Here is a 15,798-nt window from a genome sequence, read left to right as displayed (position 1 = left end):
AGAAATAATAAACCTGCCCTTTGCCCTCTTTTGTGCTTTTCTCTGTGTGTACAGCAGAATATTTGGAAATATATGTTCAATTGCTGCCTTATATAATTTTTTATGTACTCCAAATTTCCATAGTTCAATAGAGAACAGCTAATAAGGAAGAAAAATTAAAGAAATGAGAAAATGTCATCTGCTGTATGTTATGTTTTTTTCTGTGTTTATAGTGGAATATTTGGAAATATAAGTTTAGTGCTGCCTTATATAATTTTTTTCTAGAATCCAAATTCGCATAGTTGAAAATTCATTTGTAAAATTGACTTATTTGCTTTAAGGAAAACAATCAAACATTTACACATACATTATTCTCTACTAGCATGTGCTGACAAGAAGACTCAAAGCAATTCTTGTCAAAATATAAGGTAAAGGAACCCCTGACCATTAGGTCCAGTCGCGGACGACTCTGGGGTTGAGGTGCTCATCTCGCTTTATTGGCCGAGGGAGCTGGCGCACATCTTCCGGATCATGTGCCTTGCATGACTAAGCCGCTTCTGGCACAACAGAGCAGCACACGGAAACACCGTTTACCTTCCCGCCAAAGTGGTACCTATTTATCTACTTGCACTTCCTGCTTTTGAACTGCCAGGTTGGCAGGAACAAGGACCTAGCAACGGGAGCTCACCCCGTTGCAGGGATTTGAACCACTGACCTTCTGATTGGCAAGGCCTAGGCTCTGTGGTTTAACCCACAGCGCCGCCTGCGTCCCTGTCAAAATATGCATGTAAGCAAATCTGTATCTAGCCTTAATTCTCAAAGATAAAACTTGTCTCACATCTTTCAGCATAATGGGATCTGTGAAACTGTACTATTGCAGGCCATGGAATATTTAAGTATTCATTTATTTTCTGTTGTTCTGTACTGCTCACAATCAGATTTCATCATCAACCTATCCATACTCAAGATTGTAGAGATATAAGATGATCCTCTTGAATCAGGCCAATGGCCCATCTCGTACAGCAGCCTGTACTCACACTGACCAACCAGATTCCTGTGGGAAATAGAAATACTTTATTGTCACTGTACCACTTGTTTACAGTGTGATTAAACCTTCAAGCTGCATCCAAAAGCAAATGCACTGTCTCCACCATTGTTTCCTATGGCAGTGAGTTGTATAGATTATCTATGTACTGTGAAATAATTTACCCCCCATTGAACTGGGTTCCCTCCCCCCAAGATCTTGTCTGAATCAGGTCTCCTTGGTGAAAATCAGAGAACTAGATAAGAAAGTGTGAATGATTGCTGCCCTGGTGCTTGGAAAAGATGGCAAGAAAAAACCATGCAGAGTTCACTGGGCAGAGCATTCAACAAAGCCAGAACTGAAAAGTTTTATTTTCACCAACGCAAGTGATGGATCAGAACACTCTATTCTTAATACAAATACGTACAGTGGTACCTAGGGTTACAGACGCTTCAGTTTACAGGCTCCACTAACCCAGACATAGTACCTCGGGTCAAGAACTTTGCTTCAGGATGAGAACAGAAATTGTGCGGCAGCATGGTGGCAGCAGGAGGATCCATTAGCTAAAGTGGTACCTCACGTTAAGAAACAGCTCTTAATATGGCAACCGTAAGCAACCATAGTAAGGTCAGCAGGTAGAGGAAAAATAAAGTGGTTAAACGGAATGACGCTTAGGGAGAAAAGCTATGTTAGATAATGACCTGAAAAGGAAAATACATTTTACAAGCACGATAATTAATTGACCTGAATTGTGAATGGAAATAAAAGGGGAGGGTGGGAGGGTGTCACTCTTCACCCAGCCTTCCTGCGTGAGCCTCCTGCAACTATCCTTTTAAGCCTCACTGCCAGGCTAGACGAGACAGCAGCCAATAGCCACAGCCAGCAAGGCACTGCCCTCCAGGTGGCACCAGTGAGTGGCCCATTTATGGTGCCTTTTGGGTTGGAAAGACCACTCCCCTTTGAGATCCAACAGCCAAGAATAATTCCTCTCCAAAGGCCAGCATATGTCTGTGCCTAGGCCATCGGGAAGGAGGCTGAGCGTGAGGTTACGAAACTGTCAACCCGTGGGAAAGTGGTGTGCAGCCTTTATACTCATGCCACGCCACATGGTTGAGGTGGATCCAGGTCCACTCAACCAAATTCCAAGATGCTGAAAACACCATAATACATTTTGAAATCTCCATTTTTTACAAGGTCTTCTATTATGAACTTCAGACTTCAAAATTCACCAATACACCACTTGTCCCTTATTATCTACTGAAAGGGAATTAAACACAACAGTTCTGAATGTGTCACAAACACATTTTCTTCTGCAATTCCACAGGGGTTCACAAGCATTGAATAAATAACTATATTCCAGCTTGGTTATTAACAGGGCTATAATTAAATCTGCTGCTTCTCAAAAAACCCTGTGGACTTTCAGTAGCCACTTGCAAAAGTAACATAAATGATGCCAAAATTCACCAGAATGATTTAAATAGGGTGTGGGATCCACAAGTCTGTTCTTACACACAGCATCATCTCAGGAGGCGTTACTACCATTCAAATGATACAACTTTAAACTGGAGAAGCAAATTATAATATTGCTTGAGAAATCATGGGTTCTGTGTAGAACAAACAGTTGGTTTTTTAGTGAGAATGTTTGTTTTAGTGTTCTTGCTGCTGGAATTGATTTCTTATAATATATGTCAGGCTCACATAGCAAAATGCAGGCTCCAAGGTCCACACCATCCACTTCACACGTATCATCAGCCAGGAGATTTCCTCATTGGTGGCATTGTTTCCCATGGTGGCTTCATCTCCTCTCCAGCAACATTCACTGAGGAACCCCCACCAGCGCTGCCTGAAGAACTTGTGTAAGAACTAGGCCACTCATTTATTACAGCAGAGGAATGATAGAACCTAGAATTGCAGGGGGGGGGGAATGACTAAGGCTGCAAATGTCTGCCCATTTATTTAGGAATAACAACTTTGCAAATCATTGAGACATAGGCTGATGTAAAAATCCATAAAAATGTCTTGTGAATTAAGAGAATACTGAAGAAGCTCCCATTTCTGAAGAGGAAAAATAAATATAAATGTATTGAAATGTATGAATGTTTATGTGTCTGGGAGAGCCATTTGATCAGCTAATTTTTATAGACCTTATCTGAACTAGAGTGTTAGTAAGAATGCATTTTTGAAAAACCTGTTCTGAAGCTGAATATCCTTATGCTTTCAATTTCTGAACTTGGACTAAGGTTTCTTTCAGCACTGAAATGTGCTTATTATGAAGTATAGAATTCAGTGAATTCCAATGACCACCACAGCCTCATGAAAACAAAGTCATTGCAGGGAGAGACTAGAGAGACCAGAGACTTTGTAAGTGTCAGAAAAAGACCTCGGACATGTAAGGGAAGTCGTCTCATGTGCCCCACATTAGCAACCCCTGCTCTAGATACTATTAAACATAAAATATTGGAAAACTGGGACAAAAGTAACACAAGAATTCCAATAAGGACAAATGCACAAATCTAAGATGAGGAACACTTGGCTTGCCAGTAATACATGTGGAAAGGTTCAAGGGATCTGCATCGACAGAAGTATAGTGTCCTGATCAAAGGAAGTAATAGTACCTCTCCATTCTGCCTTGGTCACCTGGAGTACTGTGTCCAGTTCTGATCACCACAATTTTAAAAGGATATTGGCAAGCTGGAACATGTGCAGAGGAGGGCAACAAAGATGGTCTGGAACCAAGTCTTATGAGGAACGGTTAAGGGAGTTTAATATGTTTAGCTATGGTGAGGCTGAAGGGAGGAATGATAGCCATTTTCAAATATTTCAAGGGCTGTCACCAGGAAGATAGAACTTGTTTTTTCTTGCTCCAAATCAGGGTATTCAAGTTACAAGAAAGGAGATTTCAACCAAACATCATGAAGAATTTTCCATTTATAAGAGCTGTTCAATAGTAGATTGGACTGAGAGTTAACCTGAATGAACACAATATGGTTAATTTCTATGTTGATATGTAAAAGGTTAGATCTGTTCCTGCTCATACTAGTTGCAACTCTCATTCTAGGGTGGTGCCTAAGATTTATCAGCACATTGTGGCCTTGGCATTTGCAGTCAAGGAGGTCAACGAAGACCCTCACATCTTACCCAATATCACCTTGGGCTTCCACTTATATGACAGCTATAACAATGCAAGGAACACATATCTCGCCACACTGCTGCTTTTATCCGTTGTGGAGAAATTTGTCCCTAACTATATATGTGATGTTGAAAACAATCTGACCGGGGTCATTGGAGGACTTGATTCTGAAATTTCCATTTATGTGGCCACTGTTTTGGATATCTTTAAGATTCCACAGGTAAGGCACCCATGTACAATACATCTATTAGTTTGCATAGAGGAAGAGGCAGGTTCCTCAGCATCAGTTCAGGGTGTATCACCAGTTCAGGGTGAAGATGAAATTGGGAGCAGAACCATGTACACCACTTTGAGTTCCTTACAGGATAAAAGCTGACAGGTAGGTGCCAATAGTAAAATTAGTGATCAGGGCATCTCAAAAAGGCTGCTGGGGAAGAGGGGGGAAATAGCTTATAGCTAAAACAACTGACAGGTAGGTGCCAGTACCATAATTATTCTTCTTTATTGCACCAAAAACAAAGAAGTTATGGGAAATTGAAGATACAATTCAGTTCTGCAGAAGAACAGTAATAATAGAAAGCAGCTGAGTTACAAGTGAAATAAATGTTCATAAATAAAGTCTGAGAAGAATCAGCAGAGTTTTGCTGTGTGATGGGTTATGTGCATCATGAAGAAGACGAAGCTCCAGAGAAGAAATGTGCATCTGATCCAACTTGCAGTTTTGACAAAGTCAGATAATGTCTAGGTAATCTGCTGCTTGGGGCATGGTATGTTCCCCATTCAGTTTTATCCATTATACAAGACCTTGCCAAATTATGCAATGACTCAAAAAAGTAAAATAGACACAATGCCCTGCTCCAGTCATCAAAGTGAAAGGTTTAAAAATGAGAAAAGGGAGAGGATCCCAGGTTTCAGCCGATCTGCATGTGTGTCTTTTGTAAAACTGAGAGAGAGGCAAACAAACTCTGAAACGTTGGCAAAGGGCATATTTGACTAACAGGGTTCAGCACATAGTAAATATGAATATTGTGAAAGGAATCTACTTTGTCTCTTCTATTCTTCTATTTACTTTTTAGCTCATTTATGGCTCTGCTCCAGTGATGAATGATAAAAGCCCAGGGCTTCCCTTCTACCAGATGGCAGCCTCAGAAGCCCTTCAGTATGAGGGAATTCTCTCTTTGCTTCTGCATTTCAGGTGGACGTGGATTGGAGTCATTGCAATGGACAATGAAAACGGAGAAAGATTTGTGCAAACCATTTTCCCAATGTTTACCAAGAGTGGTGTGTGTTTTGCATTCCTAGAAAGAATCCCTGATTTTAGTTTTATTTCTGAAATTAATGGCATGCTACAACAGGGGGCAATTATAAACCATAAAATTCTTAGCAGCAAAGCTAATGTTATGGTGGCACATGGAGAATCTTATTCCATGGCAACTTTTAGATGGCTTCCTTACCTATCAGAACAGGATGACATGATAAACAATATAAAAAGCAAAGTATGGATAACAACTGCCCAGGTTGAGTTTGCTTCATTTGTCTTTCAAAGGAACTGGGATTCAAGAGTATTCAATGGTGCTATAGCCTTTGAAATTCACTTTAGAAACCCACCAGGATTTAATCAGTATGTTGTGCACAGAAACCCTTCCAACACAGATGGGGACGGTTTTATCAGGGACTTCTGGCAACAGGCCTTTGAATGTGTATTCCCAGATATGACTGCGGACAAGGTGGAGGGGAATATTTGCACCGGAGAAGAGAAGCTGGAGAACCTTCCTGGATCATTTTTTGAAATGAGCATGACAGGCCACAGTTACAGCATCCACAGTGCTGTCTACACCATGGCCCATGCTTTACATGCCATGTTCGCATCCAGACTCAGGCACAGAGGAATGGCGTACAGAGGGAGAGGGAAGAAACTGAATACACAGTTTTGGCAGGTAATAGGCTCAACTGGAAGAGACCTGTTATTCTCTTATAAAGTATGGGTTTCCAAAATGTTGCTCATTCCTCTCAGAGAAAAAAAGGTTTTGTATGATATAGGTTTGGAGGTCATTGAGATGCCACTGTATTCACAGATAACAAGCAGTCGTCATGGCCGATAGAGATGCTCAGCATTTTCTCTATCCCATATACACCAAATCCTCCCTCAGAGCAACGCACACCACTGTGGTGTCTTCTGAAATGAAGAGGGACAGAGGGAAAGTGGTGTGGGGCAGGGGAGATAAAGAAAGGTTGTAAATAAGGGGAGAGGGAGAGAGAGGGATGTGGGAGAGAGAAAATTGGTGGTCTCTCCATCCTTGGACCTGACTCTACTCACAGTTGACTGTATCACCACCCACCTCTTCCAAAAGTCCTGCCCCCAGGAAAAAAGATACCTCAGTCCTGTATTAGAACTGCAGTCTTTTCCAAACAATTGCCTCTTCTGTATTCAATCTAGCTCCATCACTTTCTGAGAAGCATCTCATTTAACAATACTGCAGGAGATGTGGTCTTCATCAACCAGAATGGAGAGGCAGCATCTAGCATGGATATTGTCAACTGGATTATATTCTCTAACCAAAGTTTGCAAAGAGTGAGTGTCGGGAGGATAGATCCACAGGCTCCTCCAGGTCAATCATTCATCCTTGATGAAGATGCCATAACATGGCACAGTTGGTTTAATGAGGTAGGGCCGAATTGTTAGATAATTCCAAAGAGATTCAACCTTGCATAAGCAATGATCATTCACCTGCATGTCTACTCACGGTCTTTTAAACTGCAAGTTAGTTACTATGTAGAACATGACCAATGCATCCAAGTACCAGATTAAGAGCCAAAAGCTTGCTGCTAGAAGCCACTACAGGACTAAAATAATTTATTAAGGATGATGCAAAACAGAACACAGAGAGGTTTCATGTGAATATGGGTGCTTTGATCTAGGTCAAAAACCAGTTTTTCTATGAAAAGGCCAGGAGACAGGAGTGCAGGGTTTTCTCCCAGCCAATCAGGGCCTCTGCATATATTTCGCCTGCACAAGAGGTTGTACATGGTGAAAGACAATGAAACTATGAAGTGGATAATCTGTTTGACCTTGAAGCAATCTTACATCAGAGAGTGCACACAAGTGGTTAATTGGAGTAACTAAATTGGTTTTCCTTTTCTCTGGAAGACTGCAACCTGGATATTAAGTAAAAAGAGAAATATATATTAAAATAAGGGTGCCATAGGTCTTGGATAGCTTCATGTAAATGTCCAGAATTTTTCTTGTTTTGGAATTCACCAAGATTGAATTCCTCAATAATGCCTTATTTGACTCTCATCCCCAGACTGAATCTGATGGGTCCAGGAATAGGTGTAGCCACCAGCACCAAAATCAATTCTAGAGATGTAAACCTAGTGAACAGCATACTCAAATGTATCTATTATAAGAAAGAAACATAACAGGGACACAAGAATAAATTCAGAGTATACATTAATGGGCAGGGCAATCTATGCAGAACAGATAAGCACAACACCTGCAATTCCCAGAACAATAGAGGGGATATCAAAATACTTCAAACATTACGATTACTAAAAAAAAAAAATTGCCATTCCACATATCGCTGAAATGCTGAGTCAGCTTCGTAACATAGAGAAGGGCCCAAGAACATGAAGATTTCCAAACGCATTATTCTGATCCTTCTGTTTTTTCACTTATGGAATAGACTCGGCCTCTTTCTGTCTGTACTGAGAAATGTCTTCCAGGATCCAGCAAGAAAGTGAAGGAGGGACAGCCACCTTGCTGCTACGATTGCATCCCATGTGCAGAGGGGAAGATTGCAATACAGGATGGTAGGAGAAATAGACACAGCACTAATAATTGAAAGATATTGTAAGGAAGGCTGAATTTTCTTTTCAAAAGAGATAATCTATTGTTTCTGTGATCCTGCCTCTTTGTGACCATTGCCTTCAAGATAGTCTAAATATGCTAATCAAATGACAATGGCTACTCTGTGAGTAATTGGATGGTATGTGGTTCAAATCATATCAAGAGGGGGCCTTGTCACTCCCTTTGACTTACAGAGGCTGCATCCAGGCTGGAATGAATAAACATTCAGATGTCAATGCATCTGGCTATGGCACCACATAGCTCTGAACCCATTAAATTCAGTAATACCACTTTGCAGAGCACCAGACAGTACTAGATATGTGTTTTGATTTAAAGAGATCTCTTTTCTTCTCAGACAGAAAGTAAACATTTCAGAAAGTTTACATGATATGAGCTAATTTCTTTATTTTCCCCAGATATGAATAACTGCCATAAATGCCCAGACAAAGACTATCCAAGCAGAAAACATGATGCATGTCTACCGAAGGATATAAGCTTCTTGTCTTATGAAGAATCTTTGGGCATCAGTTTAGCCTGCTTCTCTCTTTCCCTTTCCTTGATCACAACTTTGGTACTAGGTACGTTTATAAAACACCACGACACACCCATTGTCATTGCAAACAACCGAAACCTCACCTACACTCTGCTCATCTCTCTCCTGCTCTGCTTCCTTTGTGCTTTGCTCTTCATTGGCCGACCAGAGAAGGTGACGTGCCTCCTTCGGCAACCAGCTTTTGGTATCATCTTCTCAACTGCTGTTTCTTGTGTCCTGGCAAAAACCTTCATGGTGGTTTTGGCCTTCATGGCTACAAAACCAGAGTCCAGGATGAGGAAATGGGTGGGGAAAGGACTAGGCCACTCCATTCTCCTTTCCTGCTCCATAGTCCAAGCAGGGATATGTACTGTGTGGCTGGCAACCTCTCCCCCATACCCAGATGTGGACATGCACTCTGTGATGGAAGAAATTATACTAGAATGTAATGAGGGGTCTGTAACAATGTTTTATTGTGTCCTCATCTACATGAGCTGCCTGGCAACTGTAAGTTTTGCTGTGGCTTTCCTTGCCAGGAAGTTACCGGACAGTTTCAATGAAGCCAGGTTTATCACTTTCAGCATGTTGGTCTTCTGCAGTGTTTGGCTGTCCTTTATTCCCTCCTACCTGAGCACCAAGGGAAAATATGTGGTAGCTGTGGAGATCTTCTCCATCTTAGCCTCCGGTGGTGGGTTGCTGGGTTGCATCTTCTTCCCCAAATGTTACATAATCATTCTGAGGCCTGAGCTGAACAATAGGGAACAGCTTATAAGGAAGAAAAATTAAAGAAACAATAAACCTGTGATTTTCTCTGTCTGTACAGAATATAATTTTTTCTAGACTCCTAATTTTCATAGTTGAAAATTCATTTGTAAAATTGACTTATTTTCTTTAAGCAAAACAATGATACCTTTACACATACATTATTCTGTTGTAGCATGTGTTGACAAGAGGATTCAGAGCAATTCTTGTCAAAATATACATGTAAGCAAATCTGTATCTGGCCTTAAATCTTTCTCTTTTTTGTTCCTTTTTTATTAATTTTCAATTACAAAACTCCAATATACACCTCATTATATCAATATCAATAGCAATGCCTATTCAAATACAATTCAATTACATAGCCAGTTATAAAGTTTATGTACCCCCCCATCCTCTACTTCAAGGTCTGATTCCCTTCAATTACAGACATGTAAGAGGATCTTCTTGAATCAGGCCAATGGCCCATCTCGCCCAGCAGCCTGTACTCACACTGACCAACCAGATGCATGTGGGAAACCTACAAGCAGTACCCAAGAGCAAATGTACTGTCCGAACCACTGTTTCCTGTGGCAGTGAGTTCCATAGTTAATCAATGTACCGTAAGCTAATATACTCCCCACTGCATTCTGTATTCCCCCACCAAGATTTTATCAGAATCAGGTCTCCTTGGAGAAATTAACAGAACTAGATAAGAAAATGTGGAAGAATTTTGCCCTGGTCCTTGAAAAAGATGGCAACAAAGAATCAAGCAGACCTCACCAGGCAAGCATTTCACAGATGGGAAGCCACAACTGAAAAGTTTTATTTCACCAACACAAGCGATGGATCAGAACACACTATTCCCGGATTGGGAAGGGGTGAAAATTCACCAGATATCTGCAGGGCCTTTCCCTTGCACACATCAACATTCAATTTAAAGCCTGATTTTGTGATTCAGATCCTCCACTCTTCTTTCAGACAGAATCGGTGTGGTCTAGATTTCATTTAGAACCCTGAATCCAAATTGAGGTTTCAAAATCGAATCTTCAGATATCCTTTTGACATGAATTGAGAAACCAAAGTGGCAAACTTTTCACATAGGTTCATGGAATTGGAATTTGAAGACATGGTAAACCCTCTAGAGACTAATAACACTACCAAATTGCAGGAACATCTGTGTGTTTCTATGTGTGTGCTCACCAAATTATTCCATTTATTAAAACACGCAAGAAAGTGGGTTGGCAGCTAATCAGCCTGAGCAGCAGCAGGTGACATTGAAAGTGTGCACATCAATCTCCTTAGCAATGGTGGGCTTCTAAGTGAGAAACATGGCAGACCAAACAGCTTTGGTGGCAGTCTGCCAACAGTGATTGTTACATGGTGATTGATGATAGCCAGCCATAAATCTTTGCTATCAAATCCACTCTGGAGAAATTGGTAAACAGGGGGTTAACATCTGGTGCTCTGAAAAAGCTGTTTTCTATGTTGGGTCTCCAAGAATCACAGAATTGTAGAGCTGGAAAATACCCCAGAGGTTTTGTAGTCCAATGGCCTGCAAAGCAGGAATCCTTTGCCCAATGTGGGGCTTGAACCCATGACCTTGAGATGAAGAGTCCCATCTCTATTGATATTGTGAAACCAGGACCTGCTCCTGGGAATCGTAACAGGGTTAATCAACTTAAGAGTGACGGAATCAACATTTTGCCCCCAAACCACATAGTAACCCTGGTGGGTATGGTGCATGGAAAAGCCTCTCTGAGATGGTTATAATGTACAACTGAGAGAACTGAAAGTCTTTTCTCCATGTGACAATGGAAATTTACATTTGGTGTGAGCTGCCAAGAAAACACAAGTAACTTTGTCACTTCATATTTCCTCCTTGGGAATGGAATGTGTTTAATTTGATAAGAAATGATGCTGTGGAGATCTTAAGGTAAAGACAGGAGATGTAATGAGACTGAATTCTTAATAAGATCAAAAAGATCCTGTACGTCACGTATATTGTTGGACATTCCACAGACTGTTGGCATACTTCAGCAAATGTTTGATGAGCAGATAAAAGTGATTAGATCTAACGATGCTGAATAGAGAATGCAACTAAACCAGAGATTAATGAGATTGAAAGTGGAATCAAAGAGGACAGAGAAAATTCAGGATGTGTGTGTATGCCCATAATGGACCTCAGCTTTCTAGATGCCAGGCTTAACCTCTAAATTTATTCCTTCCATACAGCGCTTAATGGCCCAGAGCCACTGCTTTCTCCCAATTTCAACCTTAAGCAAAAGCCTAGGTTGCCAGCTGGTACTCACCTATCAGGGAGAATGCCCCATTAAACCTTAAAACACTTATTTCTGAGTAGGCATCTATATTAATTTACAGCAAGCTTACAATGCTTATTAATGAGTGTGTGTAAGATTATGCTCCCCTTGCAGAAAATCCAGGTATTCAAGTAGAGACAGGAATGGAAAAACGTAGGACTCATAATAATAATAATAATAATAATGATAGTAATAAGTTTATTATTTGTATCTCACCCATCTGGCTGAGTTCCCCCTGCCACTATGGATGGCTTACAGCATATAGAGCAGGGATGGGAAGCCTATAGCCCTCCATATATTGTTACACTACAGCCCTCATCATTGCTGACCATTTTCCATACTGGCTGGAGTTGGTTGGTTTTGGAATCCATTAACATCTGGAGTGCCACACATCCCCAACCCTTGCCCTAGTGAAAGTGAAGCAGAATACATAATTAAAAAATAATAATAACAAAGTTTGCAGAAAAAGCCAGAGACATCAGCATTGCTGAATGAAGTTGGACACTGAATTAAAATCTACCAAAAGGATGAAACATCAGGCTCAGGAATTTTGGGAATCCTGACCACCCCCAGCTGCATCTCGATGAATTGTGGGGTCTGAGAGATTTCAGGAATACCCTTTTCCCCTAAGGTGCTAGCTCACATAGGCTGACAGAATCAAGAGAGATTTTTCACAAGGCTCTATAAGAGGAGTCATACAGGAGGGCATGGGGCACCAACTCAACCTCTCCAGAATCACAGGGGCATTTGCCCATGCGGGTGTGGGCAAACATGGATTCCCAAGGCACAGGGGAAGGAGGCTGAGAAGTCATTCCCCAGAATAGCCATGAGTGGCCATTGCACTCATGTCACATGGCTGGTGTGAATCCAGATCCACTCAGCCAAATTCCAAGATGTTGACTACACCATGCTACATTTTGGAGTCTTCATTTGCTACAAGGTCTTCTATTATGAGCTTCTAACTTCTAATTTCACGCATACACCACTGGTCTATTATTATCTAATGAAAGGAAATTAAAATAGCAGTTCTGAATATTTTCTTCAGCAATTTTCTTCTGCAATTCCACAGGGAATCCCGAGCATTGGATTAACAACGACACTCCTGATTGTTTATTAACAAGGCTATAATTAATATGCTGCTCCTCAAAAATCCCTGTGTATTTTCTCTGGCCACTGGCAACATAACACAAAGGATACTACAACTTAACCAGAATTATTTAAATAGTGTCTGGGATCAGCAATTCTGATTTTGGATACTCCCAGATTGTGTCCTCTCAGGAAATTAATGTAACATTTAAATGAGACAATTTTTAACTTGGAGAAACCTATTCTAATATTGTCAGAAAAACCATAGTTTCTGCATAAAACAAACAGTTGCCCTTGTATTAAGGATGGTGGTTTTAGTGTTCTTGCTGCTGGAACTGATTTCTTACAATATATGTGAGGCTATCATAGCAAAATGCAGTCTCCAAGGTCCACACCGTCCACTTCACATGTATCATCAGCCAGGAGAGTTCCTCATTGGTGGCATTGTTTCCCATGGTGGCTTCTTCTCCTCTCCAACAGAATTCACTGAGGAACCCCCACCAGCACTGCCTGAAGAGCTCGTGTAAGAACTAAGCCACTCATTTTATTACATCAAAGGAATGATCAAACCTAGAGCTGCGGCCTCAGAATAATGACTAAGGCTGCAAACATCTACCTTTTTACCTGGGGGAATCCACTTTAGATATCAATGGGACTTATGCTGGTGCGAAAAATTGGAAGGAATTTCTTGTGAATTAAGAGAATAATACATGAGAAATTCCCATTTCTGGATAGAGAAATGAAAATAAATGTATTGAAATGCATATATTTGTGTGTCTGAGATAGGCCTTTGGGACAGCAAATTTTGATAGACTTTATCTGAACTACTAGAGTGTTAGTAATAATGAATTTTTAAAAACCTGTTCTGAAGCTGAATGTTTCATTTTCTGATCTAGGCTAAGGTTTGTTTCAGCACTGAAAGGTACTTATTATGAAGTATAGAATTCAGTGAATTACAATTACCATCACTGCTTCATGAAAAAGAGGTCACTGCAGAGAGAGACCAGAGACTTTGTCAGAAAAAGACCTCTGGTGTGCATGGCAAGACGTCCTATGGGCCCCACATTAGCAACTCTTCTCTAGATACTATTAATCTTAAACTATTAGAAATTTGGGACAAAAGTAACAACATGAATTCCAATAGGAACAAATGCACAAATCTAAGATGAAGAACACTTGCCTTGCCAGTAGTTCATGTGGAAAGTTCAAGGGATGTGCATCAACAGAAGTATAGTGTCCTGATCAAAGCAACTCAAAGGAAAAGGATCTATTCTGCCTTGGTTACTTGGAGTCCTGTATCCAGTTCTGACCACCACAATTTAAGAAGGATATATATTAGCAAGCTGAAACATGTGCAGAGTAGGGCAACAAAGATGGTCTGGAAACCAAGCCTTATGAGGAACAGATAAGGGGGTTTGGTATGTTAATCTAAGATGAGACTAAGGGGAGGAATGATAGCCATTTTCAAATATCTCAAGGGCTGTCACCAGGAAGATGGAACACGCTTGTTTTCTCTTGCTCCAAATCAGGGTATTCAAGTTACAAGAAAGGAAATTTCAACTAAACATCAGGAAGAACTTTCTACTGATAAGATCTATTCAACAGTAGAACGGGCAGAGTGTAAACCCCCCTGAACTCAGTATGATTAACTATTGTGTAAAAGGAAAGATCTGTTGAAGTTTCTGCTGATACAGTTTGCAACTCTCATTCTAGGGTGGTGCCTAAGGGTTACCAACACATCGTGGCCTTGGCATTTGCAGTCAAAGAGATCAATGAAGACCCTCACATCCTACCCAATATCACCTTTGGGTTCCACTTATATGACAGCTATATCAGTGCAAGGAGCACATATCTTGCCACACTGCTGCTTTTATCCATGGTGAAGAAATTTGTCCCTAACTATATATGTGATGTTGAAAATAATCTGACTGGGGTCATTGGGGGACTGGATTCTGAAATCTCCTTTTATGTGGCCACTGTTTTGGATATCTATAGGATTCCACAGGTAGGACACCTACCGGTATGTACAATACCTCTATTAGCTTGCATAGAGGAAGAGGCAGGTTCCTCAGCCTCAGTTCCGGGTGAATATGAAATTGGAAGAACAACCATGTACACCACCTTGAGTTCCTTTGAAAATAAAGGTGGTACATAATTGTAATATATGCAAACAAACAGATAGACGACAAACCTGAATAAAGGGGAAGGTTGCAATACCTGAAAAAATATGTAACTTTCCCCTGTCTTACACATACACACATTTCGATCACTTATAGTATATACCAATGGCCGCTGATGGGAGAGTGGGCTTCATTTTCTGCTGAATGAGTTGCTGATGGAAAGGGGGAATTGCTTAAAGGATAAAATCAATAAGGTTTTAGGTGCCAGTGGAAAAATTAGTGCAGGAGGGCATGTCAAATAAGCTGCTGGGGAAGTGGGGGAAATGCTTACAGCTAAAAAACACCTTACAGGTAGGAGCCTATTCTATTCCACTTTAGCACACCCGACATAATGAAAGACACAGAGAGGTTATGGGAAATTGCAGATAGAATCCAGTTCCACAGGAGAACAGTAATAGTATTTCGCAGCTGATACACAAGTGAAATGAATGTTCAAAAATAAAGTCTGAGAAGAATCAGCACAGTTTTGCTGTGTGATGGGGCATGTGCATCATGAAGAAGAAAGACGAAGCTCCAGAGAAGAAATGTGCATCTAACCCAAGTTACAGTTCTGACAAAGCCAGATAATATCTAAGGAAATCTGCTGTTTGGGGCATTCATAAAAAGATTCAGAAGAAGAAGAAGAAGAAGAAGAAGAAGAAGAAGAAGAAGAAGAAGAAGAAGAAGAAGAAGAAGAAGAAGAAGAAGAAGAAGAAGAAGAAGAAGAAGACACAGTTCCGTCTCCATTCATCAAAGCAAGGTTTCCAAACCACAAATGGGAGATGATCCCAGTTTTCAGCCCATCTGCATGTGTGTCTTTTGTATAAATGAGAGAGATGCACCAAACCCTGAAATGTTGGCAAAGGGCATATTTACTAACAGCGTTCATCACATGATGTATATGAATACTGTGAAAAGAATCTACTCTGTGTCTTCTCTTCCTCCATTTACATTTTAGCTCATTTATGGCTCTGCTCCGGTG

At 40.7% G+C, this 15,798-nt stretch overlaps 1 protein-coding gene across 1 annotated transcript; it reads left to right on the top strand.

Annotated features, from left to right (window-relative positions):
* The first annotated feature begins 5,224 nt into the window (after window positions 1-5,224).
* On the top strand, window positions 5,225-9,308 carry LOC309354531 (vomeronasal type-2 receptor 26-like). Its single transcript, XM_081884717.1, has 4 exons — window positions 5,225-6,070; window positions 6,571-6,798; window positions 7,817-7,943; window positions 8,397-9,308. Exons 1-4 carry the CDS (start codon window positions 5,234-5,236, stop codon window positions 9,296-9,298), a joined length of 2,094 nt encoding a protein of 697 aa, XP_081740843.1. The 5' UTR covers window positions 5,225-5,233; the 3' UTR covers window positions 9,299-9,308.
* Window positions 9,309-15,798: the final 6,490 nt, after the last annotated feature.

The sequence above is a fragment of the Podarcis melisellensis genome (assembly GCF_964234715.1).
Source record: "Podarcis melisellensis genome assembly, chromosome: 13".
Taxonomy (NCBI): Eukaryota; Metazoa; Chordata; class Lepidosauria; order Squamata; family Lacertidae; genus Podarcis; species Podarcis melisellensis.
The sequence above is the reverse complement of the archived record's forward strand: the minus strand, read 5'-3'. Positions and strand labels throughout refer to the sequence as shown.